Source organism: Chiroxiphia lanceolata, chromosome 1 (genome assembly GCF_009829145.1).
Source record: "Chiroxiphia lanceolata isolate bChiLan1 chromosome 1, bChiLan1.pri, whole genome shotgun sequence".
Classification (NCBI taxonomy): domain Eukaryota; kingdom Metazoa; phylum Chordata; class Aves; order Passeriformes; family Pipridae; genus Chiroxiphia; species Chiroxiphia lanceolata.
The window spans coordinates 60063367-60087925 of NC_045637.1; the positions used below are offsets into that span (position 1 = coordinate 60063367).

Genomic DNA, 24559 nt, shown 5'->3' on the forward strand with positions numbered 1-24559 from the left:
CCCCCCCACGTGATGACCGCCGGTCACGCTACTGGTGCGGGGGGCGCGAGCGGAGAGCGGTAGTGGGGCGGTGCTGGCAGGCTGAGGTTTACCCTCAGCGTAAAGAAGCTCTTCCTCACGCTGGGAGTGACAGAGCACTGAAACAGGCAGCCCAAGGGAGGTCGTGGAGTCTCCCTCTCTGGGGACGTTCCAAACCCACCTGGACACGTTCCAGTGTAACCTGCTCCAGGTGACCCTGCCTTGGCAGGGGGGTAGGACTAAATCATCTGCAGAGGTCCCTTACAACACTAGCAGCTCTGGGATCCTGTGTTGGCGCACCCACAGCTTCTCTGGGCAGCCCGTTCCAGTAGTGCTTCACCACCCTGTCAGTAAAGAATTTTTTCCTAACATCTAATCCAAATTATCCTTTATGCCACTGCGATAAAGCCGGCTGGCGCCCCGGCTGTGCGAAGTGCTGCCCGTGCCCGGCTAAGGCATCCCTGGCGCGGGCAATGCCCACAGCGCCGTGCCGGGCTGCCTTACAGCGCACACACGGCCCAGGCTCCCACCGCGCCGTGCCCGCCCGGGCACGCCGTGCCCCGCGTTCTGCCTCGGCCCGGCTGCCGAGCTTCCCAACCGGGAGGTCGCTTCCCACCTTCCCGGCGGGTCACGGCCGCCGAGCCCCGCCAAGCTGCGACCGCGGGACGGCGCCCGAGGAGCTCCCTTTCACCACCGCGGCTGCCGCCGGTCTTCGCTCTGCAGGTGCGAGCGGGAGCCTGCCGTGCCGATAAGGAGCACCCTTCCCTCTCCTGCCCGGTGTCCCACCAGGCCAGCCGCTGGTCGGGAGGTTACCCTCGCAGCCCACCCTGCCCTCGACAAGGCAGGCGGGAGCGCCTGGAGGCGCCCGCGCGCGTTTGCCGCTGTTCCCGCGCAGCGCCGTGAGGTGATCCCGGCAGGGGCGGCTCCAGGAGCCTCCCTGCCTCGGCTGCTTCCTCACAGCTCCTCAAAACCCCCGGCTGCCGCAGGAGCCCCTCACCGTGCCTTGAGAGAGCTCTCCCGCGGGCCTTGGAGAGAGGCTTTCCTGTGACAGCGCCCTGCCTCGCTGCCGGGTGGGCTGAGGGCTCAGAGAGCAGCGCCTTCTTCTCCTCTCGGTGAGGTTCTGTCCCCCGCCCAGCACCCTGTTTTCCCTCCGTTTTCCCTGAGGTAAAACATGTTTCTTTAGCTCTGGTCTCGGATATGTTCGATGGCTTTGTATGTCGGCCCAATTCGGGTCCCCCCATCTCCGTGTCACGTCCACACACAACTTGGGTGCCTCAACAGCAGTAGTCTCGTGGATCTGCTCCGGCGTGATTACTGGCTGGGTTGGGTTTGGTTTGGGTTTTTTTGTGGCATAGAATTTACCCAGCATGACCTGTCGCCTTTCTTCAGAGCTGGTGCTTACAGATGTTCTGTACTCTATGTGTGTGTGTGTGTGCAGGACAACTTCACTGTACCCCACCACCTCCTTCAGGTCCTGCCTCTACTTCTTTACCGTCAACCTGACAGTAAGAGTAGCCACTGTCTTTCAGATTGGTGGTATTCTCAACTTTAATAAGGAGGCTCTTCATCTTCCAGGTTGTTACTGAAAATTGCAAATATCTCTGCCAAGCTCTGTGATTTACCTGCCTTTTCTGACAGAAAAACAGCAATAGCCATTCTCTGACTTCTGTTCAGCTCAGTAGGAACTCAGTGATGGTTTCAAGTTCATGTATTGTGATTATCGGCATCTAAAGGTGTAATTTCTCCCACACACATAAAGTTCTCTTACTTGTACAGAAGGCAATTGGGTTTATTTCCTGTGATTTATAACTGGTAGTTCTTTCTTAACTGGTAGTTCTGTGTTAACTGGTACTCCTCTCTTTATCCTCTCCCCTGATGGGAGAAGCCTTTTGCAAGCACTCTGTCCCATTAGCTTTTAAGATGTCTGGGAAGATTTAACTTACGCATTACGCAGCGAGTGATTCCCACAGGGGAGTTGGCCTCAAACAACAAGCAGGGCACTGTAGCATTGCAGCATGTATTTTATAACATTGCTGCCACAAAAATCCCCAATAAACATTATGAAAGCAGAGGACTTGGGCTTTCTTCTCTGGGTTTGCAAAATGACAGGATTTTTTTCTCGTTTGTTTAAAATGGTCCTTTCCCTTGAGCTGTAGCTTTTGGAATTCCCTGATGAAGTGATAGTCTTGTCTGGCATCTTAAAAAAATCTTCTTTTCGTGCTTGTTGAAAAAACTTTAAATGTGTTTTCCTATAAGGGTAAGAAACAAGGAAACATGCTATTTTCTTTTAAATTACAGTTATAAAACATTAATCTAGTGATTTTTCTAGCATATGGCTAAGGTTAATCTGTTTAATGTGTTACAGTGTAAGCAAAGCAAAATCAGAACAGCGGAATTATCTTTGACATCGGTCCTCAAAATATATTTCCAGTTCATAATTTTTTTATCATGCTTTACAAAATAGCTTTTCAAGGGAATATCTGGTGATTTCATAAAATTTAGAATCAAAATATTTATTGCTGTCTTCACTGCAATGGTGAGACCATTTTCCAAAAGTGTTTAAGTGTTTGGAGAGGGAAGAACTAATAAAACATCTTTTTCTGGTGTGCAGTGTTTGTTCCTGGCTTTTCATGACAAGCAGACTTTCTACCTGTTTGTCTTTCATTGAAACACTTTGATTGAGAAAGGTGCTATTGTTAAAAGGTGTCTTTTTATTCAAATACTGAAATATTAGATTATTTTTTTATCATAAATATTACATTACACTGAGCTCAGCCTGTGCTGCAATACATAGAAGCACACAACAGGTGTCCAACAAGACAGGTAAGAGCTATAACTTCATATTATTCCTACTGACATGAAATTTGTTTGTACTGCATCAAAGGTTCACATTCTCAGTCTGAAATTCTGGTTCCTTTTGGTGCTTTTTAGGAGGTCCCAAAAATGACAGAGGTGCATACATGTACATGCATGTACTCTGTATTCTTTTATCCTTGCCTCTAGTCTGAATATTTTGGCTTTTGTGAATAATGATTTTTTTCAAGTGTGATGCACTGCATATAACAAAAGGATATTGAGCTGTTTTAGTTGACTAAATTCTTGTATTTCCTACCTACTCTTAATCAGAAGATAATTGATTACTCATTTACTTAATGCCATATACTTATAAAGTTCTGTAAACAAATATTATAAAAATGAATTGATTTTTTTATTTTAAGACCCAGGCGCTGCCTTGGGGCAATCAACCATATACCATGAATAAAACCAGGCACCAGTCTCTGTTCTTTGTCAGTCTCCCAGAGCTGCAAAAACTCTGTGCTGCTACAGTAACACTGAGTTCTCAGATACCAGAAGCTGAGACGAGGAGTACACAGATAAAAACTTGCAGGTAAAGAATTTTGTGGTCTATTATTTTCAGAAGCTGTTGGTGGTTGCTATTCAAATATTTTATTATTTTATTAGAAGCACTAGAATTAACTGTAATAAAATCAGCAAAATTCTTATCAGTGGCAAGCCATAAAAAATTATTTAACGTAGAGTTTTTTTCTTGGGCAGGGGCCTTGCTGAGTGTTGGGGAGAAAAAACAAATTTCCATTAGGTTTTAAATTTCATCAGCTAAAACTAACAGGGGCCACATACATCAGATTAATAAATGGTTAAAGTTAATCTGTATTCACCTGCAAAAATGGAATGCTTTATGTGGGTTGAGACTCAGTGAAAAGAATATTTGGAAAGCAGAAGTATTCTCCCTAGCATTCACCATGCATTATGTCATTCCCTTTAATAGAAAAGAGGAGAAATGAGAAATTCTGCTAAGAGTAATGCTTTTGGAGAGTTCTGTTTATGTGCCAAATGCCTGTAGTCTTTGTCTTAGACCACTGTGGATCTTCTAGAGCAAGTAACTTGGACTAATCCAATTTATTGTACTGAACCACTGGAAACTGATTAAAAGTGGAAAGTATTATATTTGCAGAAGGTGAGGAAAATAAATTTAAGCTGAGAAAATCAAATGAGTAAAACTATTTTTTAATTTTTTTTCTCTCTCTTTTTTTTATATAGACAGTTATTATTCCTGTATCAAGAGATCCTTTCTGCACCTATTATTGGAACACTGAATCAAATTTCAGTTGTAATGGCGGTCAGTATCACTGTGTAAATAAGTATCTGTAGTTACGTGCTGCTGCAGATGTGCAGAATGCACCTCACTCAAAAGAGAGAAGCAACAGTATGCTTTATTGAGGTAAAATAATAATTTGACAGAGTTCGATGAGTTTGATGGAATTTAGCAAAGTTTTAACAGTGGCTTGACAAGGTTCAGTAAGTTTGATGGCAAGGTTTGCCTCAATAATTACTACATGGAAGAAGCATACAAAGGAAAATTGTGTTAGAATGACTCAGAGAGAGACTAGAGGTGCAAGGAATAACATGTCCTCCAGTTGAGTCATAGGTTCTGAGTGGACCCCCTTGCTTTCTGAACTCCTTTTTGGAGCCTAGGTGTGGCTGGATCCAATCTTAGTCTTGGACTTGATCAACTGTTCAGTGGAATTATCCATATAATGTTTATAGTATCTGAGTAGCTGCATGAATTGGTAATGCTTCATAGTATTAATTCAGCATGCTATCAGTCACTTACTGCAGATCACAGGTAAGGGATCTCCTGGCCTTGAGTAAGGAAGGATCTCTTAGTTTCAGGTATGGAATCTCGAAACCTGAGAGGGGTCCCTGCTCAAGGGGAGGGTCACCTGCCATGCAGGCTAGCTGTCATATAGGCTGGCATTCAGGGAGAGCTCAAATTGAGCCCATCCTGATCTTAATATTAAAAGGATGAAGGAGTTGGCTCTTAGACAATCATATAGATAAGACAAATGTCTTTGATTTAGTGCTGATATCTTGTTCTGTACTTTGGTTATCTTGTACTTTTGGGTTTCGAAAACACCTTTTGAAATATTTTTCAAGACACCTTCACTCCCTTGTACATGAGCCAGGGACTTTCCAGCTTGCAAGTTCATCCCAAAGATGTGAGACCTGTTGCTTCTTGATCAGCCTGAACCAAACTACAGCTAGGGGTCAATTGTATTCTTATACATACTTTCTCTAAGAAGTGTTTTGTTTGAGGATCAGGGATAAGTAAAGATATTTCATTTAAAGAAAACTTTTATTTTTGTGCATTAGTGATGTAGAGAACACCTTAAGTCCTCTACTCCTTTGACTGAAATGGCCTTTTTGGATTGTGAACCTTTTTGTGAAATGGAATGGACTCAACTGGTAAGATGCCACCCAATTTGCAAGAAGAGAAGCGGAGTTCCGCAATTGTGTTTTGGGCAAACTTGTCCTTGTTTGTTAATGTATCTTCAGCTAGAAATGAGACTACACTATGACAGATGCCTGAACTAATTTTACTTATCTCCTTTTAAATACAGGATAAAATGTTTGCTTAACTATTCTGGAGCATGTTTCTCAAAGGCAAAGTCACTGTTGTACCAGAATTTAATTTACGATTTGGCAAAACACCTCTTAATTCTAGACATTTGATTTATTTTTTTTAATTGTTATTTTTAGATACCATTTTACAACTCAGGAATATGTCAAGCCTATGTAGAGAGACAAGGAGCTACTGTAAGTGCTGATATATAACAGTTCTTGAGTCTGTTACACTTGCCTGCAATTGCTGTTGCCAGAGATGAGTATTTTTCATAGGCCATGCGATTTGAACTGAAGCCACGTTTCAGGGTGAAAAAATCTGCCCCATAGACAAAATGCATTTTATGAGTCTGGGTATAGTAAGTATACTTTGTCAGAGTCAAAAGTTTTTCGAAGTTCTTGAACAACTTCCCTAGATTTCTCAATTGCAGTGGGATCCTGATCCTGCACAGGGGCATTGTCAACCTGCTCTTTGGGCCAAAGCCTTTGGCTCTCCTACTGATCATTCCCTCCACCAGTGCCCCATATATTCCCCAGCAGGGGATGTCCAGGCAGCTGAACTGTCTCCCCATTCACCTTTGGGTTTACTCTGCCTGTACAGGAACACAAACCAAAAGCACAGAGAAGAAATGGAAACCCTGAGCTTAACAGCTGATATATTTTTAGAGCATTATGTGTATAATTTACTGCAACATCTGTGGGGTTTATGAATGTATGTGTGGATGCACTAGAATTGCTGAGTCAAAAGACTGATTGTAATCAAAGCCAGTAGCTCTCATAATTCATTGGAACAACCAGTTGGGTGTATTTTTCTTTGTTCCAAGAAGTGCAAATGCTTATCTGGATTAATAAGACATATACTGTTTGAAAATGCTTATCTCACAAAACTGCTTTATGTTGATATATGCAGCTAACCTGTCATCGTTAGATTTTCCAACACCAGCAGATAAGAAGCATGAAGTATAGTTAAGAACCATGATCTGCAAGTAGTTCCTTGCAGGGTCTCACTAGAAACATCCCTCTGGAGATGTATTAGTTAAGTCTTTTTAAACCATTATAATTGGTTTCTTGACCAAGTCTTGACCAATGCTAATGGTCAAGAGAAAGCTCTGCAGGACAGAGAGTCAGGCAAGTGGTGCTGCTGGGTGAGCAAAGCTACATTTATCTATGGTGATTGCAAGAAAATATCTCTGGTCTTGAGTTTGACAGCAGAGGTAATGTCAGTTTTGGATGTTGTGCCTATTGTCTGGAAAGAGTTGCATATCTAGTAAAGTACTGCAGATGGTTCAACTGATCTTTTCCCCAAGTCTATTTTCAGCCCTGTGGAAACATTATAGGAGCTGTAGTGCACCTTACTTTGACACATGAAATCTAAATGCCTACATCAAATATTATTATTATACTTTCCTCCTATAGCTCAGTAGATTACGTGTGACATACACTAGGATTTGACACCAAGACGCAGTAACAGTATATTTGCTTAAATTTTGACCGAGGCTTTTGAAAAAAATCTGTTAAATTATTAATAATGTATGTTTCTTTTTTACACTTTTGTTATTAGCTGGAAGGACCGCAAACAGTTACTCCAGCCATCCTTCAAACCTGTCTCTCCTATACGCTTACAGCCAGACTTGCACCCAAATGGAACAAGGCTGGCCATCTCTTCGTGCAAGGTATTTGGCTGACCTGGGTCAGGGATCAAGCATTTAGTTTTCACTTTTTTATTGTTGCATTTATTTTCCATAATTTAATTTCCGTAATTATTTCATTCATTATAATAAATTGTTTTGTTCCTTTGCCCTATTTTTTTTTCTTTAATTGCATCTTTATTGTTCCTTTATCTAAGTTGAATGATTCATGTTAATAAACGGAATGGACATGAATGAACATAGCATTCACTTTTTCATCTTCTTCCTTATCTTTTTAATAGATCAAATAATTATTTCAACTGAATGCAATGTACCAGATTAATAATTTCCAAACCAAATATTGTTGGACAGTGAATGTCTTCCAAAAATTGGGCCTGTTTTTCAGATTCATGCTTTCAGCAGTGGCACATGTTCTTCAGATACTGTGGTGTGCTCATAATAAGTAGAGCAATTGTATACATAATTTCAAATGTACACTGAGAAAAGTGTATATGGTGTTATCTTATTTCCAGCCACAATAATAACAGTATCCTATTCTCAGTATCTTCAAAATATAGGGCTCTCAAAATGAAATCAACTGATTCAGGAGTAGCAGCTAGAAGTAGAGGGCTAGATGGTAGCTGATACAAAGCCGATTGCAATAAAGACATTGACCAACAACAATGTGACCCTGATACATGCAGCTTGTCTAATCCTTTATGTTGCTAAAGCTGGGCAAAACATATTTGGTAAAATACATAGTAATACTATACAGATTTGCTTTTGATCCTAAGAAGTGAATTAACTGTTAGTCAATTAAAAAAAGTTCTATGTTCCTATGTCACTTATAAATAGTTGCTTCTTACCAGGAGGAAAAAGCAGTGTGCAAATTGCTGTCCACTAACATGCTTTTACACATCTTTCTTTTTTATATAAGATGTTCATGAATCAGTGAAAAGTTAATTAATAGAACAGATTTTCTCTCCTTAAAAGCATTCACCTTTCAGCATTCCTGGCGCACACAAACAAAACTGTGTGATTCCTATTTTTTTTTTTCCCCACAAAGACTTTAGACATACAGTTTATAAAATAATGCCTATCTATTTTATTTGTTAAGGAAAAGACTTTCTGTCTCATTCAGGAAGGCAAAATGCTGTTGGTAAGTACAAATTCTGTTAATGGTAAACTTGAGAGAGCAAGGTATAATTAAGTACTTTCCTACTGCCACAGTCTTGGCATTTGTGTCTTTGATTTTCATTTTGAAATCACTTCTGTCAAAATACACGTGATGGCAGATGATGCTCTGGCTGTGATAGTTGTCAGCTCAACCGAACCTTTGAAAAATTGCCCACAAAAAAGGTAATTTTAATGCTATTAATCTACAGCCATAGATTGAAATTTGCCCATTTAAAGTTATGATTATTGCAAATAAATACACTTGCCCCAGATGATGAGTCTTGTAAGTGATGTGAAAGTTTCGTAATAATAGATAGGAAAATGAGCTATAGTGACTGTCAGTATGTACTATGTTTGCTGTTCATGAAAGTGAAGTCACAAAGCATACTGTTTAGCTACTGCAAAAATTACTAAGTAATATTTTTATTCCTGTATAAAAGTTTAAGGCTACATTTGGGGATATTGGAGCCTAAATTTGTAACAGGGGCGTATGTTGAGGAACTCAAAGCTGGGTGGAAGTTATGGAGGTGTGCCAATAAATGCATACCTTGTTCATATAGTCTTTCCTATTGAAAGATAAGAGTATGAGGCATCCAGTTGCATATCCAGCCTTGAGTTTCTAGGGAGATGTACTGTGCAACGGCAATTCATTATTATTTTTACTTTCATAGTTAAAATGCTCTTGGTTTTAATTTCCATGCTGAGAAAGTGTAGCCTTTTGATTTTCAAATGCAACATTTCGACTAACAATTACCTTTAATAAATACCTGGGTTAGCTTTCTGCCTAACAGATGAACTGTAATTCAAAACAAGGCTTTGTGCTTTTTTTTAATTTTAGTTGTAGACCTCAATGTGTCAGAGAGACAGCTTTGCATCAGTGTGGAGGCTTGCTCTATTCGTTTGCCACCCCCTGAGGTATAAGCCGGTTATATTTTCTATGACTGTGTTTGTCTTATTAATGTCCATCTTCTGTTAGGTGACTTCCAATTAGCATGACAGGGATAGAAGTGCTTATTTCTGATTGCACTGAGACATTAATCATAGTCATTGACTATCTGCACCTGTTATAAGAGCATAACATCCATATAGTATCTATATTGGTACATTCTCGCAAGCATTATAAAATTGGGATTCTGTAAGAGACCTTTCAAAAATGCAAACAGAATATAGTAGTGGAGTGTTTTGTAATTCTAGATTTCCTTCTAGCAGTGTTTTCTAGAAAGCATTCAGTCTCACTGTAATACATAGACAGTTTTTGAGTAACAACATTGAAACTACAGGTGAGTTGTCAGCACCATGTTTAAAGTCCCTGTATATGATTATGTATATGATTATTATGGAATCTGCTTCATATTCTTTGCAGCCTCCAAAGTACTGGAGCAACTAGGACTATGCTGCTTGTAAGCATAATGAATAAATTGTTTAAGAAATCATGGCTGAGGTTGAAAACTTACCATCCATTGTGACAGCCATGTCACTGTTGGTGCATATGTCCATATAGGGTCATATTTGTCAGGCTTGGCAGTTTCTTAGAATAGAAGAATAGGATTTCTTCTAAGATGTGCTTGGGACAGCACAAACATTAAAGCCATCTATAGGAATCCAATTCCCAAACGACACAGACCGATGATGGACGTGATCATGATGTGGCTTCATTATCAGTTTGATCCTTTCAATACCTTTCTAAAACAGAAATGTCCAGATTTTCCTGTCAGTGAATAAACACAAACCCTGGTAGCCCATAGAAAGATAAAATATTTCTCAAATCTCAGTCTTTGATTGTCCCGTAGAGTCAAATATTGACATTGTGAAAATGTGTGGTGTTTTTTGATTTCTCAGAGGATGAAACTGCATGTCCCATTAATTCTGTTGCTTGGATATTTGCACTTGAATAGGCAAAGTGACATACACAGTTACTAGAATGTCAAACATGGGTTTCTGATTTGCATTTTAAAAAATGTGCATGGAAGTAAGACAGCTCTCAGTTTGAGAAATTCCTGTACTCTTACTTATTAAAGCATCTTAAATAAAGTTTAAATATCACTGATTGAAATACACTTTAAACCTTGTACTTGTATAGCTTATGGAAGTGTGAGCTCTAAAATGAGATAATGTGCAGTTTGATAACAGGAATATCTTCTAAAATAATCAGTCTGTGAAAGCTGATAAAAGAAAAATTTTGAAAATTTTAGTTTTGGATGACTGTAGAAATATTTCAAAAGAACTTTTTTTTTTCTTTTTTAAGCTGGAAGATTTCGATATTTCAGAAAACACTGTAAAGCTGTTTGACAGCAATGAAAATACAGTTATTCACCAACATTCCATATTAAGTAACTGGTGCTATGTTTTGCCAAGGTAGGAATCTGTTTACATTTCAGCAGAAATAAACACTTCCTGGAATGCTTGCCCTACAAACTGTGAACTTGATACTACTGATAAGAACACTTCTGTCTTGCGGTCTGTTTTACATTCAGGAATCTTTTTTTTTTTTTTTTTATTATCTCAGTGTTATGGAAAATGAGAAAAAGTAACCGGTGAATCATAAATTACACATTTAAGTATTATTTCAATTTTGTGCTACTTCTGTGGTATGCAAAAGCATCATTTTTTCTCAAATATAATTTTAGCAGAAAGTGCCAATTTAAAGAAAAAATATTTCCATCTTTGCCACAAACTATCTTTATTTTTACCTATGCTTTTTCATCATAAAAATATGAGAAGCAATTATATATTTGCTTTTTTTCTCTATTCACTGGTAGTATTACAGACAAGATAAATTAGACTTGTAGATGCCAAGTTCTTTTCCACACTTCAGGAAGTATTGCTATTGTTATGTCATAAACTTATGAGCTAAATGTCCTCAAAACAAAAATAATCTGTAAATACTTTGAATGCCAAATTATTTTTTTTTTCCAAAAGACCAGTAGATCTTTGGCGGGATTTTTTGACACTCATTCTAAGCATCCCTTCTTTACCTGTGCACAGCATGAAAATGGGTCAGATCATAAACATCAGCCATATAATTCCTCCAGAATCTCCTTTCCGTTCATATAAAGAATTTCAGGTGCACTGGAAGAGTTTGGTAAGAAACATATACAGTTTTCACTTTTCACTTCCTTCTTTGTGCCTATTGAGTTTGTATTTGTAATACACGTTTGTGTTTGTTTTTTTAAAGTATGGATATATTCTTCCTGAGGATCTTGAAGAGACAAAAATATACCTGAGTGTTTACTTCAAACCAATAGGGGAAAGGTTCTTCACGTATCCTTTCAGAATATATTTGTTACATTTCCTCTACTACATTTCTAGCAAAGCTCTGCTTTTCATTTTTGAGTGCACCACATTTTCTTCTTCGTACTTTTATAGAAGCCAGTAGAGAATTGTTTAACTAGACACATTGAAACAAAATATTTAGTCAAGTCTCTGTTCTAGTGTTGAATAATAGTTAGTCAAATAGAGCCATTTATTTCACAGCTTCTGTAAACACGATAATGCCACTCTAAATGGTGTGGCATTAAGTAAAAGAAAGAGTTAAATTCCTGTAAAAACATGGCCAACAAATATTTGTTTTAAAGAGAATTTTCCTACCAGGAAAGACTAGACTAAGGATTACTTCTACTGAGTAATCTTTACTACTGTAGGTTAGTATGGTATAGTCATGCTGAAGTCCTGTAACTTTATAAGCTTCAGTCCTGCAAGAAACTAAATGCTTTTTTTCACCTTTTTAAAAAAGCTTTAGACCTGTTCATGCTTTCTTCTCTACGAAGATGATTAGTAATTATAGAAACATAAAGAAACTTGTTGTGTCTCGCTTAACACTTATTCAGGTATCCTTTAAGTTGCGTTCGTAGTCAGCCAGTGCAGTATTTCCCTAGAACAGATGCAGAAAGTGTAGTGAACTCTTTTGTTTCTGACATGAAGAGCAATCTTTCACAACTATGTGGATTCCCAGTGAAGATGACAAGTAAAGCACTTTATGGTACACAAGAACTCTCCAGGGCTCTGGTGAGTGTAAGGCTTTTTTATAAACATATTGATGGTGATGCTTTTTCATGGTATGAAGTGGTCTTTATCATATTCAGAGCACAGTAAGAGCATATAACTGTGCTTTTCACAACAAATAACTATCAATCCTCTAACATTTAATTAAATGTGGAAGGAAAAATTACATTGTTATTTGCCATTGTTATGTTATTATTCATATCACAAATACATTAAAAAATTGGACTTGGTGTTATCAGTATTTGCAATTCTATAGATGCTTTTTAACAGTTGGATGTCCAGAACTTTCTCAGCTCTCTTCCATAACAATAATAACAATTACATTATTGTTATTATTACTATTACTATTATTACTATTACGAGGGCATGTAGTGACAGAACAATGAGGAATGGCTTTAAACTCACAGAGGGTAAATCTAGATTAGATATTAGAAAGAAATTCTTTACTGTGAGGGTGGTGAGACACTGGCACAGGTTGCCCAGAGAAGTTGTGGATGCCCCATCCCTGCAAGTGTTCAAGGCGAGGTTGGATAGGGACTTGATCAACCCAGTCTAGTGAAAGGTGTCCCTGCCCCTGGGAGGGGAGCTGGAACTAGATGACCTATTAGGTCCCTTCCAACTGAAAGCACTAATAATAATAACAACAATAACAATAATAATAAGTGCAAAACATATCTAATATGTAAATATATATAATATACAATTAATTATTGTTATTAATATAACAATATTAATTTTTAAAATAAAGTTCTGTGAACTTAAGCATTTAAAACCAAGCTGTAAGATTTGCTCCATGTCTGGTGATGGAAAGGAGGTAAGTAATCAAAACTCCTTTAATTTGAGATTGTGACAAAGGCTGAGACTCAAATTTCTTTGGTAGTAGTGAAAGAAATGAAGTAATTAATTCTGAACAAAGAATAGTGACAGAAGTTGCAGAGTTTCTAAAATGCTATAATCCTCTTTCAGAAGGCAGTTCCTGTTTATGTGTCTTCAGTGATCAAAGCCAGAATGGCTCCTCTGTGTCATCTGCAGTTTTTATAGACATCCAAACTGTCTTTTGCTCTGAATACAGATGCTTTTAGAAGTCTTAAGAGACAAGGAGCCCTGCCAATCAAACCCTGTGCAGACCACCTCAAAAGGGGTAGACATTATCCAGTTGGAAAGCACTAAACCAAGATAATGACTGTAATTTAAATTTAAGTGTTTCCTTCTGATAAATACGATATTCCAGCATAGTTTATAAACAAAGAACTGGAGGAGATGAAAAAAAAAAAAACTTAATTTATAGTGACAACTAAATGTCGTTTAAAAATGTAGTCATTCTGATTCAAAACAGGAAAATGTATGCTTAAATCTTGTGATGTGTATTAGGTTGATATCATATCGTGATGCATTACGTGGTACTATCAGACTTTTTAAATCCAGTTCACTCAATTTAACAACTCTTGTTTTATTGCAGGAAATAAAATCTAAGCATATGAAATTGGATGGTGAAATGGTTTGTGTAGTATCTCTAACGCAGACTCCTCCAAGGAAACCGACTTTGCCTAAAATTCCTTCACCGTGCAGTACGGAAAACAGCCACTGGATGGAGTGTTTGCTCAAAGAGCCAGGAACACGCAGTTTTTCGAGTAGCAGCGAGGGCGCAGGAGAGGTTCGCAGTGAAGCAACAGAGAAATCAATGAATAATAAGCAAGGAGTACTGGAGTTACCAGTTGCGAAATCTTTAGGAATATCCGTAAACTCAGCCTTTGAACTCCCTCCTCCAAAAGTCAGCAAAATTATACCAATTTTCAAAGGAAAGCTGATGCAAATGAACGGGAAGGCCACAAATCAAATGAATAGGAAGAAAAGGGAAAATGCTGAAAGGCCAATAAAAGTTATGGGTGTTTCATCTTCTGTGCTGACTGTGCACAAGTCCAGCATAACTCAGGTTTTCAAACAAGATCAAAATTTGTCAGTCAAAAATCCTCCTGACAGCAGCATATTTCAGGTAATGAAAACAAAAACACACAAAAAACATGGTACACCCATATTTCGATGGAAAACAGAGTCTGGTGGACAAATTACTAATTCTGATTTTTCTGAAAACTCAACTTCAGGTGGGAATTCAAGTGAAATCAACCACAAAAAGACAAATTCTTCTTTCTTTCTTAAGAATGTTGGGCCAGTGCTTCAGAAATCCAACACCAATCTGAGTCTGAATGCATGTGAATCTCCTATTTCCAGTGCAAGAAGGGGGAAAAAGTTTGCAAGTCAAAATACCCTGCAAGTTTTTCAGGAACAACTCCAGTCAGAGGACGTGCGCTCGCAGATTTGTAAATTAGGCAATGAAATTACAAATTCCGGTTTATCACTGCAACAAACAAAGAGATCAAATAAAGGAGTGGGGTTAAATATTCATGAATCTGTCTTCAAAGATGTAGTTTGCATTGCCAGTAGTGAAGAAAATAAAGCATCATGCCATTCTAAGGACTATATCACTAAGACAACCAGTCATCATTCCAAAGCTAATTTTGAACAGGTACAGTAAATAACAGGGCTCATTCTTACTGCTTCTCACAAATTCAGTGTATTCAAAAACAACATTAAGCAATAAAGAGCATGACTTTCATCATGTTCTGCCATCATTCTCAGTATGGTTTTCTAAAATTCTACTAACTTAATGTTTTCAGCCACTACTGGTTTTTTTCTGAAAGGGAAAATGATTTCCTGTGTTATGTGAGACGCACACTTCTATTTTGTGGGACTTTTAAGGTGGGATAAATTTTTTTTCTTTGTTTAAGACAGTTTATCAGTTTATCAAGATCTGTGTGAGGTTAACGTGGTAAAATTGTTTGGTGTTCAGTCTGTCTTCAAATGAAATCATATTAATGGAGTAATTCCTTCCTCTCAGACTTCAGTTGTGTGATGCTGACAGCAGTTGTGTGTAAGGCATTGTGCCGTTAGACAAACATGGAAGTTTTGCAAACAGAAGTTTAATTACAGTTTCACAAAAAGCACAAGTTGCAACGGGAAAAAGTCCTGCTGGACATAAGGAAAAGAATTTTCAGAGTGAGAGTGGTCAAGTACTAGAACAAGTTGCACAGAGGCGTTTTTGAGGTTGTTAGCCTTTCAGGTTCTCAGACTGAATAGGCCCAAAGCAAGGTGATCTATTTTTGAAGTTAGCTCTGTTTTGAGTAAAAGTTATGATTACATGACAGTCAGAGGTACTTCACAACCTAATTTTTCTATGATTCTCTCTGCATTTCAATAAAATAAATAGCTGAGCTGATTGCAGTACAGCTTTAATGAGGATGATATCCCATATATTGGTCACATGGATGAAATGTCCTGTGCTTATCGCTTTTTTCATCCATAACGTAATTTGGTAGGTTATCTCAACTTTGTGTTATGAGGGCACCTTTTGAAAACATAGGTAATTTTAACAATTAGAAAACTGGTTCAAAATTTTGTGCTTTTTTTTTTGTTTGCTAATGAAGATATAAACTTGTATACTTCAGATGATTACGGGGAACAAGTATCTGACATGTGAAACACTGACCTCAGAACTGACTTCATCAGTCAAGGAGAGCAATATGGAAGAATCTGTAAAGAAAGGTTGTGCCAGAAGAAGACAGGTAAAAGTCCCACACACATACACCCCTTGATCCAGTCCAGAAGGACCTAAATTAAGAGATAAAAAGGAAATCTAAATTTTTTTCATTTTAGCATGTTCCAGGTAAAATAGGCAAACTAAGAAATCTTTTTGAGCTGGTTTTGAATAAAACTATCCATAACCAGGATAAAACTAACATTAACCATTGGTTATGATACTGTTACTTCAGGCCTTCATTTAGAATGTTTGTCTCCAGAAAAAGACATTACTAAAATGTTTAATGATGTTACTGTTTCTGAAGCAGATCTTCTGATTCTACAGAAAACATAATGCTGTATAATGCCAATATAACTATGGGCATTGTCAGTGGCTCTGTAAGTATCTCATCTGAAGGACTCGATTTCAGCAACGTTCTGTAGAAACTACTTTTTGTTCTGTTAAGCTTTTAAAGCCCAATACAAGACAATTCTGGAAGTTTTAACTGTAATTAAAAGAACACACTCTGTGCTTTCAGTGCAGTTCAGGAAAGGGCGGTACAGCAACCCCAGGGGCCTACTGCAGGAACACAGTCATACCCTGGAGCTCAAGCTACAGCAGGGAAGAGAGGAGTTGGTGTGGGAAGCGCCAGCCCAGCTGCTCTGAGCTGGCCCCATCCAGCTGCAGCTGGGAAAGGCCCTTCCACAGGGCCACAACTGAGTCACTAGTTACAGGCCCAGCACTACAGTGCTACAGCAGTAGAGTCAGTCTCACAAAGAGAAGAAAAGCAGCAACTAAAAATAACTGTGGTCATAAGAATAGCAACCCCAGGGGTATGAGTACTGAAGGGAAACTTCCACCACAATACAAAGGACAGTGCTCCTTCCCCATTCCAGCAGTGCTGCCAGACCAGCTACAAGTTCTCTGCTTATCTGGTCTGCCCAAGTTGTAGAGGTAGTTCTATGCTCACGAGCCCTACTGTGTCTGAGTCATTCCCTGTGGCAGGCAAAGGACTTCAGCACTGTCCTGTCCTAGTCAGGAATCAGAAGTGCCCCATGCATTCCTCACTCTCCAGGCAGGCTGTGAGTAGCACAGGTACCTGCCTGAGCCCTGCAAGCTAATTTTGGAAAGTGTCAGGAGACAGCAAGTTCTCACTGCCTCCCTACCACAGTCAGTGCAGGACTGCCACTGCTGGACTCAAGTGAGGTGGATGCACAGCTCTAGGGAAATTTCAGCTGGAGTCTCAGGAATAGGAGAGGGACTCGTCTGTTCACTGGGGTAGGGATGGACTCTCTGGTGCTCGTCAGTCTGATTCCTCCTCTCTCAGATTAAACTACAATGGCACTAACTGGAGGCACTGCTAAACACTTCTCTGAAGAGTAAGCCTTAGTCATTATATCTCAAGTTCGGACAACCAAGTTGGTTTTGAAAGTCATGGTTGCCAGCATGTAAAAGGGTATTTTCTCAGTAGCTCTGGTCTTAATTATTTAACCACTGTAGATATAAACATACTTTAAATTATATTTATATTGAAGAATAAAACCTTTTATTAATTGCTTTGCATTCAACTAAGCATTTCATGAGAAATAACTTTTTAGTTGAACTGTTAGCTTAATATTACTGGTTTGTTTGCTTTACTGGTTTTTGCCTCTTTTTTTTGTTTGATTGTGAGCAGAAAGAAGAAGGTTATTCAAAGTTAAGAACAGTCAAAAGAAGTAAGCGTTCTACTTAATATGTTCTGGAGTACTGAAAGAAAACTCTTGGGTATGCTTACTACAAATTTTAAATATTTTTCTTTTATTAAAATAGTATCATGTCTGTAATAGTTCCTACTCTTTTGGATTATGATGATGATATCAGCTGTCTACAAAGGAATCACTTCACTAAAGAAATGGCTTCTAGAGCAAAATAATGAGGTAACAGAAGCTAAGTTTCATTGGACACTAACAAATAAAGCTTTGGCTTTTTTTTTTTTGTGAAACAACAACGCTAAAAAAAGGCATTTTGTACTTACTAGTACTTAGCATTTGGATTAAATTTATTTGGATTGGCTTATTTTCTCTCAGACTAAAATACACCTGGTTTTTGTACTTCAATGTTTCATTTGAATCTGAGCTGCAGTTAAAACCATAAACCATGCAAGTGAAGCTGTGTATCATTTGATATCATTTCATAAAATGAGGTGGCTAAATGCTTTTGTGGTGCTGAGATCTAATCAAAGGACAAAACTGTCTGTCATACAAACAGAATAAATATAGTTTTGTGATGAGATATTTCAGCCTACATCATGAGTGGTTGTTGATTGTAGTCTTGCAAGATAGAGCAAGCTTGACCTTTGAATGTCCTTTGAATATTAAGGATATATATAGCATAAGAGTCACACCAGTTTTAATGCCCTAATGCCTATCACAAGTTATCAGTGGTAAAACACACAGGAAGGAGTAGCCTATATAGTTAACTGTTTCAGAGATAAATAGAAGTATATTTATTCAGAAGAAAATATTGATGTAAGCAAGATGATCACACAGACACAACAGCACAAAAATGTACATTACACAAAGCAAATAGAAAAACAGAGCAATAAAGAAGCAAAATATAATCTGGGCATTTTTTAATCTGGCTTTTGGCTTCAACATATCTCCTTCCTTTCTTTATGTGAATATATTTCTTCCAGTGAACATATATATCAGTTGTCTGCTTTTCCTAGAGAAAGTACATTGTATGGATGGAATCTTTCCATCTATGGCCATCATACTTCAGTGTTCAGCATATTCTACTCCTGGGTCTTGCATTTCACCTCTCCTGCTTCAAGCCAGGCGGTTCAGGCACGGTCCTTCTTCAGAGGTGACATGTTTTAGTGATCAGCATAGATATCTGTAGGTCCAAAGTCTGTGAAGTCTGTGACTTTCACTTAGGACTGATGAACAGAAATGGTGTCTCTGCAAATGGTCTGAACTTTACTTTTTTTTTTGCTCTGATTTTTTTTTTATTTACAAGTTAAATGCTGCAGGGTCAAGTTGATCATGGTAGGTGATGCTTAAACCCTTGAGGGGAAACAGTGTCTTCTGTAAAGGGTTTAAAATATGATTTTTAAAAATTCCTCTGACAGGAGTTCTTCATTGGTGTTGATTTAAAAAGAAAACTAGAGCTAAAATAACTTCTGCTGTTGAGTGGGTACCTACATATTTGATTCTGAAAAGCTTTGCTCTGAATTCCTCTACTATGTATTACTGCATGTTTTCAGAGTGCATGTTTTCATTTGAACACTTGAGAATTACTTGTAAGTTTTCAAATTTACTGTGTGCTAAGATTTATGGGTGAGAAGGCCTTACAGTGGAATTCCATGATGTAGTCAGCAGAAAGGACTTGGTTCTATAATTCATGACAACAAAATTATTTTTACTATTTTCTTGCAGCAAGGGTCAGTTTTTATGACTGATGTGCCAGGTTGCATAGCCTCATGACTTATCCAGGAAATCACAGCATAATCCTAATTTTCATTTTTTTATTTTGCTGGAATCTGTCAATAAAGCAACATGAGAGAAGTACTTCACATTTTAAGAAGCTGAATGTTTAATTCTAATACTAAATCATTCTGGTTTTACCCACATAAAGACAATCCCCCACTCTCTGGGGACCGACTCAGACTTTCCTTTGGCATAAAAGGAGTAGCCAGATATTAAGCATATTTAGAGGCCTGGACTATGCTGGGTACATTGCTTTTTTCCAAGGCCCTGCAGATTGGGCCATTGCAACCTCTAAGGCTGTTGAAGTGTTCAGGCTATGGAGTGAGGGCAGGGTGTTTGCTGCTAGGTGAGTTCTTTAGAATTTGTTGGGTAAGTTGTGTAGATTTTCATTGAATTTAATAGGAGTTTTGACATTTAACACATATGTAGACTGGCACAGGTAGGTGGTCTAAATGTGGAGTTCAAACGCACCACAGGAGTAAGAGTTGAATAGTTATGCATTGTGAATAAAGACCTGCATGAAAACAGAGCTTGCAGAAAAGGTTTATAGATTCTTTTTAAGCTGTTTTATATTTGCAGTCAGATTTTTTAAAAAGTCTCCATGCTTACTCCTTTATTCATGAAAGTCATCCTGTCATTTTCAAGGTCAAAAACTACTGTGAAAGGGAAGTTTGGCTTCTAAGACCAATCATAAGAGCAGAGCTTCCAAATGACAGTATATATGAGTACAGAAAGATTTTTTAGAAGAAGGATTTGCATCACCACAAATGTTGATGCAAGAACAGACATATATCACTGAAGGTTCCAAGCCTTTTCCACCGATCTGCAATTCTTCCTGTTGTTCTGCTCCTTCTATTGTAGTGAGATACTGATCTTTGGTTTTCATTGCCAAATTTCATTTAGCAAATGAGAAGATGCAAATTCATCACAGATAATAGTAATAATAGTAGCATTTCACCTGAAAATATTTGCTGCCATTACCGGAAGAATATTGTATGAACACAAGATGAAGGCAGGAGATCCACACAACTGGAATTACAGAAAAATTCTCATTTGTTTTGACCTGAGAACTATTGGACTGTTTCTTCTACAAGGTGTAGTCCCCAAGGCAACATTTAGGAATTTATCTTAGATTTTGAAGGGCGCTATACAAACATTTCAACAAAGCCATCTTTCAAACGCATTCTTGATGTGAAAGAGTAGGCTAAAATAACACCTTTTGTACATAGCGAAAATATTTGGGGTTTCATTGAAAGAAGATTCTGAAAATGCTCAGTCTTTTGATGAAAAAGCAATTTCTTCTATGATGGGGGAAAATTTCCTAATCAAATCTAGTAGCAGAAATAACCTTTGGACTGTTTTCATTAGTAGGTTGTTGGTACCTAAGTACTTGACACATAGTCCAAAAAAATAGGTGCAATCATAACATTATTTCTGTTATCCTATCCATTTTTCATTGCTGCAGGATTTTTCCAGGTTAGGGGTAATCTAATTTACTGTGTGGTTGACCATTTATAAATGCTAAATAATAGTTTCTTAAGATTCTGTCTCTTCCTTTCTTAGGGAGTTAAGAATGTAGTTTGGCTACCTGACCTCAGCTGGTTAAGAAGGTGTGAATAGACTTCTTTAATTTAAGTTTCTTCTTCCAGCACCACAACTGACCGTAATATTTTGAGGGATTTAAATTTAAAAACTCAGACCTAAGAGGACGGATAAAGCTGTGCACGGTACCATAGATTTGTCAAGAAGAGAATTCTCTTTTGTTCTGTATTAAAAATGCATACATTTAATGTGGATGCCCTAAATCCAAACTTTGTAAGCAGAATGCAAACACAAATGTGGAACTACAGAAACATTTTATTCTCTGCATATTAATCATACAGTTCTGAGTTGTCTTTTGGTTTCTTCTATGATCTAAACTTTTCCTATGTTTTATTTCATTCAGGTTTCCAAGAGGACATACTTGAGGATCTTCGAGCTTTGTGTATTTAGCTCTGTTTGTCGTTGGTACCTGTTTCTTCATGAAAAACTGAGTGTTAAATACAGTTAAGTGAATCCTTGTATCAGCAACTTCTCCAGACAGTTCAGGTTAATAAGATTCTAATGAACTTAAAAATTTAGCTAAATTGTTTAGTTTTTGAATCACATTATATCTGCCCTAGTACCTGCTTACACAGTTAATCATTCTTTCAACTTATTTTGATGTTTCAAGTCTGGTTTGTAAAGATATAATATCTGATTCTTTCCTATAATGTCTGGACCACTTTGTTTCATCAGTAAAACATTCCTAAATAAGTTTTCCTTGTCAAGTCAAATGCTTAGAAAATAAAAAATAATTTTATTCTTAGGGGAATGATCTGAAGGCCAGGTGTGATTAAAGCTTCATTAATTCTTATTGTAATTTTTGACAAATTTTCAGAAATTAAACTGCTCTGTAAAAGACTTGTTTTAAGTTTAATTGACAAGCTATTCTTCAGGAGTTTATGCAGAATATGTAGTTGCCCCTTGGTTAATTTTATCACCATAAGTGTATCTTCAATGACCTACTCAAAGGTGCAGTTACAAATATAAACATATATATATATATATGGTTGTTGCCCCATAATCACTGATTTAAAGTGAACCTTATTACATTTCCTGGAACATAAGAATTCAATGTCACCCTAGCTCCTAAACTCAAGCATTATAGAACTGAAGTTTAACACTTGTTTTAGATATACATTTGCAAATCTTTTTTTCCTAAAGGAATTGATACAATAGAACTTTATGTGCTTTATGGAAATCTTTAATGTTTATATTGCCATATCTGTATTTTTATTTGCATCATTTTTCAAAGCAGGATTTTGCCCTACTACTGTGACAACTTTTGGGTTGTTTTGTTGTGGAGTTTTTTTGAATGGTGACTGCTAACATAGCTTAAATTTCATGGTGCAAGTGTTTAAAAGGAAGTGGGCACTTCAACAATATGTCATTTTCTCATACATAACATAAAAACATACAAGCCAAGACAAATATCACAAAATTTTGAGCAATATGCAAGAAATCGAATTATATTTACATTCTATCCGGAAATTGGTATATAAAGCTAATTTTCAAATTCTGTGGATTAGTTACTCTTTTATAGATTTAACCTTATGTAATTGATCCTTTACTTGTCCTACAACATGGTAAAGCCTGTAGAGCAGTTGCACTTCTACCATGCTATATAAATTAGTGCTTTACCTAATCTGTTTCCTGTTGTTGCTGTTAAGATGCTGCTGGTTGCCAACATTTGCCTTGTATTATCACAGAAGTAATTTTGCCCTATTCTTGCATTTTCAAGTGTTTACATTGTTTTGTATCTGTTATAATACTCAAAATGGAGAAAATTTAATTATTGCAGATCCAATGTTTTCCATTTAAAATAAACTATTGAATTACTCATGTGTGCTAAATTGCCAGCTACTTCCTAGTTTAAACCATAGGGGAGAACCCTGCTATTTCACCCACCCACCCACTCCTTGTAAACGCATGGGAAGGTGTTGATAGAGTAGAACTGTGCTGGGTGCAGGAGTGGTGCCGATGGAAATGACACCAATGAGGAAGAAGGATGAGTGCTGTGACTGCCTTGGGAGGATTTGGGGATGCTGAAGGGACCTTCACTTCTGCCCTACCCTTCACTGTTTATATGGAGGGGTTGTAAGAGCTCACCCCACTTTCTGGTTTTAATCAGTTCTTACTAACTGGGCAGAATATCCTCACTTCTGGCAGGTATATGAACGTGCCAAAGGAACCCTCAACAACTAGGACCACCTGGAGCCCCCACATGTGATGTCTGCTGGCTTGATTTCTCAAGATTTAAGAAACAGACTCCTCCACCCACCCCAAAATATATAAACGTACATTAGGAAGAAGTGAAAATGTAAAAGGTTAAAACAATCCCCAGGTGTGAGATGCTGGTAAAGAGATCAACTGGCAGAACCTGCCCTTCGACATCTGCTGGGTTTTACAGTGTTTTATAGCTTTTCCACCAGTTTTCAAATCGTCTGATTCTGTGTCTAAGTCAATTCAGATTTACATTCACAAGAGCTTTCTTTGGCCACTGTATTGGAGGATTTGTCAAGTTGAAGTATTCGTAATGAGTTCACAATATTTCGTAAATATGCATTTCCAGAGAATGATCTTCTCTCACATATTTTCATAAGTTGACTGTTCTTATCCTCTCTCATCTTCACAGATGTAAGCCAGAGGGACTTTTTATGTGCTTTAAATTGGCATATGCACAACTGCTCTGTCAAATATGAACTTAGAAGCTTGCAAATTGTCTTATAACTGCAGGGAAGCTTGTTGTTCAGCTCTTTTGGTGCCAGAGTCATACCAGCTTGTGGTTCAAACCAGATGGTTTAAAAATAGTCTGATCAAGACCCCTGAAAGTACTATGTTCACTGTATCACAAAGGAATTAAGTAAATATGTCAACCTAAGGACCTTGGGCTGCATGGTTTTTTTGCATCAATATGCTCATCATATCTTCATGGAGAACGCTGAATTGAAGAAATATGGCATCTCCTGTGCTAGTTCAGGAAAACATCTCATCACATCCCTTAAAATGACAGTGTGCTGTCTCTTTGCAAAACTGTGTGATTCTGCTGGCCCATGGACAGCACAGAGCAGCAGCTCAACCTCTCACCTAAAAATTTGCAGCCAGGATGAGCAAGTATGTTTTCCCTGGGATCTGTGCAGAACTTGATGCAAACTCTGAACAGCTTAATCCCCCCAGGGTAGCATTAGAATCTGGGACAAGGCAGTCCAACTTTGCTGGAAAATATGTGAAAATTGTTCCCAAAGAGCTTACAGATCCACCAGGAACACACGTAGCTTCTTGCAACAATTTTTTTTATTGTTCAAAACCGTTACAACAAATTTCTTATTTAACCCAATATGTAAAGGGATTCAAGTTTGTTCCAGCAAGAGCAGTTCAAAAGTACTGATGACTAATATGTCTGATCTTCTTGCAGGAAGCTCTTTGTCTGGGATTAAATAATTGCTTTCAGGAACAGAAAGTTTCGTTCCAGTGAGAGAACAGCCAAATATGTGTGTAAAAATATATGTGTGTGTGTGTGTGTGTGTGTGTGTGTGTGTGTGTGTGTGTGTATTAGAGCACATGTGTGTGAATACACACATCCATACATATAGCTGTGCTTCATAACAGATTTTTAAAAAATATGGTGCGGGTGTGTAATGTGAAAATTTTATTTCTAGTACAGACAGTTCAGATTGGGCAGCAGCATTTGG

General features: G+C 37.9%; 1 protein-coding gene across 9 annotated transcripts; it reads left to right on the forward strand.

Annotated features, from left to right (window-relative positions):
* The first annotated feature begins 174 nt into the window (after positions 1-174).
* On the forward strand, positions 175-23389 carry C1H18orf63 (chromosome 1 C18orf63 homolog). Of its 9 annotated transcripts, none has more exons than XM_032704335.1 (15): positions 175-741; positions 3237-3406; positions 4078-4156; positions 5578-5634; positions 7001-7112; positions 8185-8226; positions 9082-9158; positions 10489-10598; positions 11229-11325; positions 11419-11504; positions 12071-12248; positions 13705-14769; positions 15749-15865; positions 17495-17583; positions 21232-21345. In XM_032704335.1, exons 2-14 carry the CDS (start codon positions 3273-3275, stop codon positions 17549-17551), a joined length of 2211 nt encoding a protein of 736 aa, XP_032560226.1. In that variant the 5' UTR covers positions 175-741; positions 3237-3272; the 3' UTR covers positions 17552-17583; positions 21232-21345. The 9 variants fall into 9 exon arrangements, with proteins under 9 accessions (XP_032560226.1, XP_032560235.1, XP_032560218.1 ...); XM_032704344.1 differs by lacking the exon at positions 17495-17583 and adding an exon at positions 17147-17198 and having other exon boundaries at positions 21232-21249; XM_032704327.1 differs by lacking the exon at positions 17495-17583 and having other exon boundaries at positions 21232-23389.
* The last annotated feature ends 1170 nt before the right edge of the window (positions 23390-24559 follow it).

Coding starts and splice junctions, on each gene's coding strand:
- C1H18orf63 (XM_032704285.1), top strand. CDS start 3,273: ATGAATAAAACCAGGCACCAGTCTCTGTTCTTTGTCAGTCTCCCAGAG. Junction 7,113..8,184: donor TGGCCATCTCTTCGTGCAAG/GTATTTGGCTGA, acceptor TTATTTGTTAAG/GAAAAGACTTTCTGTCTCAT. Junction 15,866..16,357: donor GTTGTGCCAGAAGAAGACAG/GTAAAAGTCCCA, acceptor CTGTGCTTTCAG/TGCAGTTCAGGAAAGGGCGG.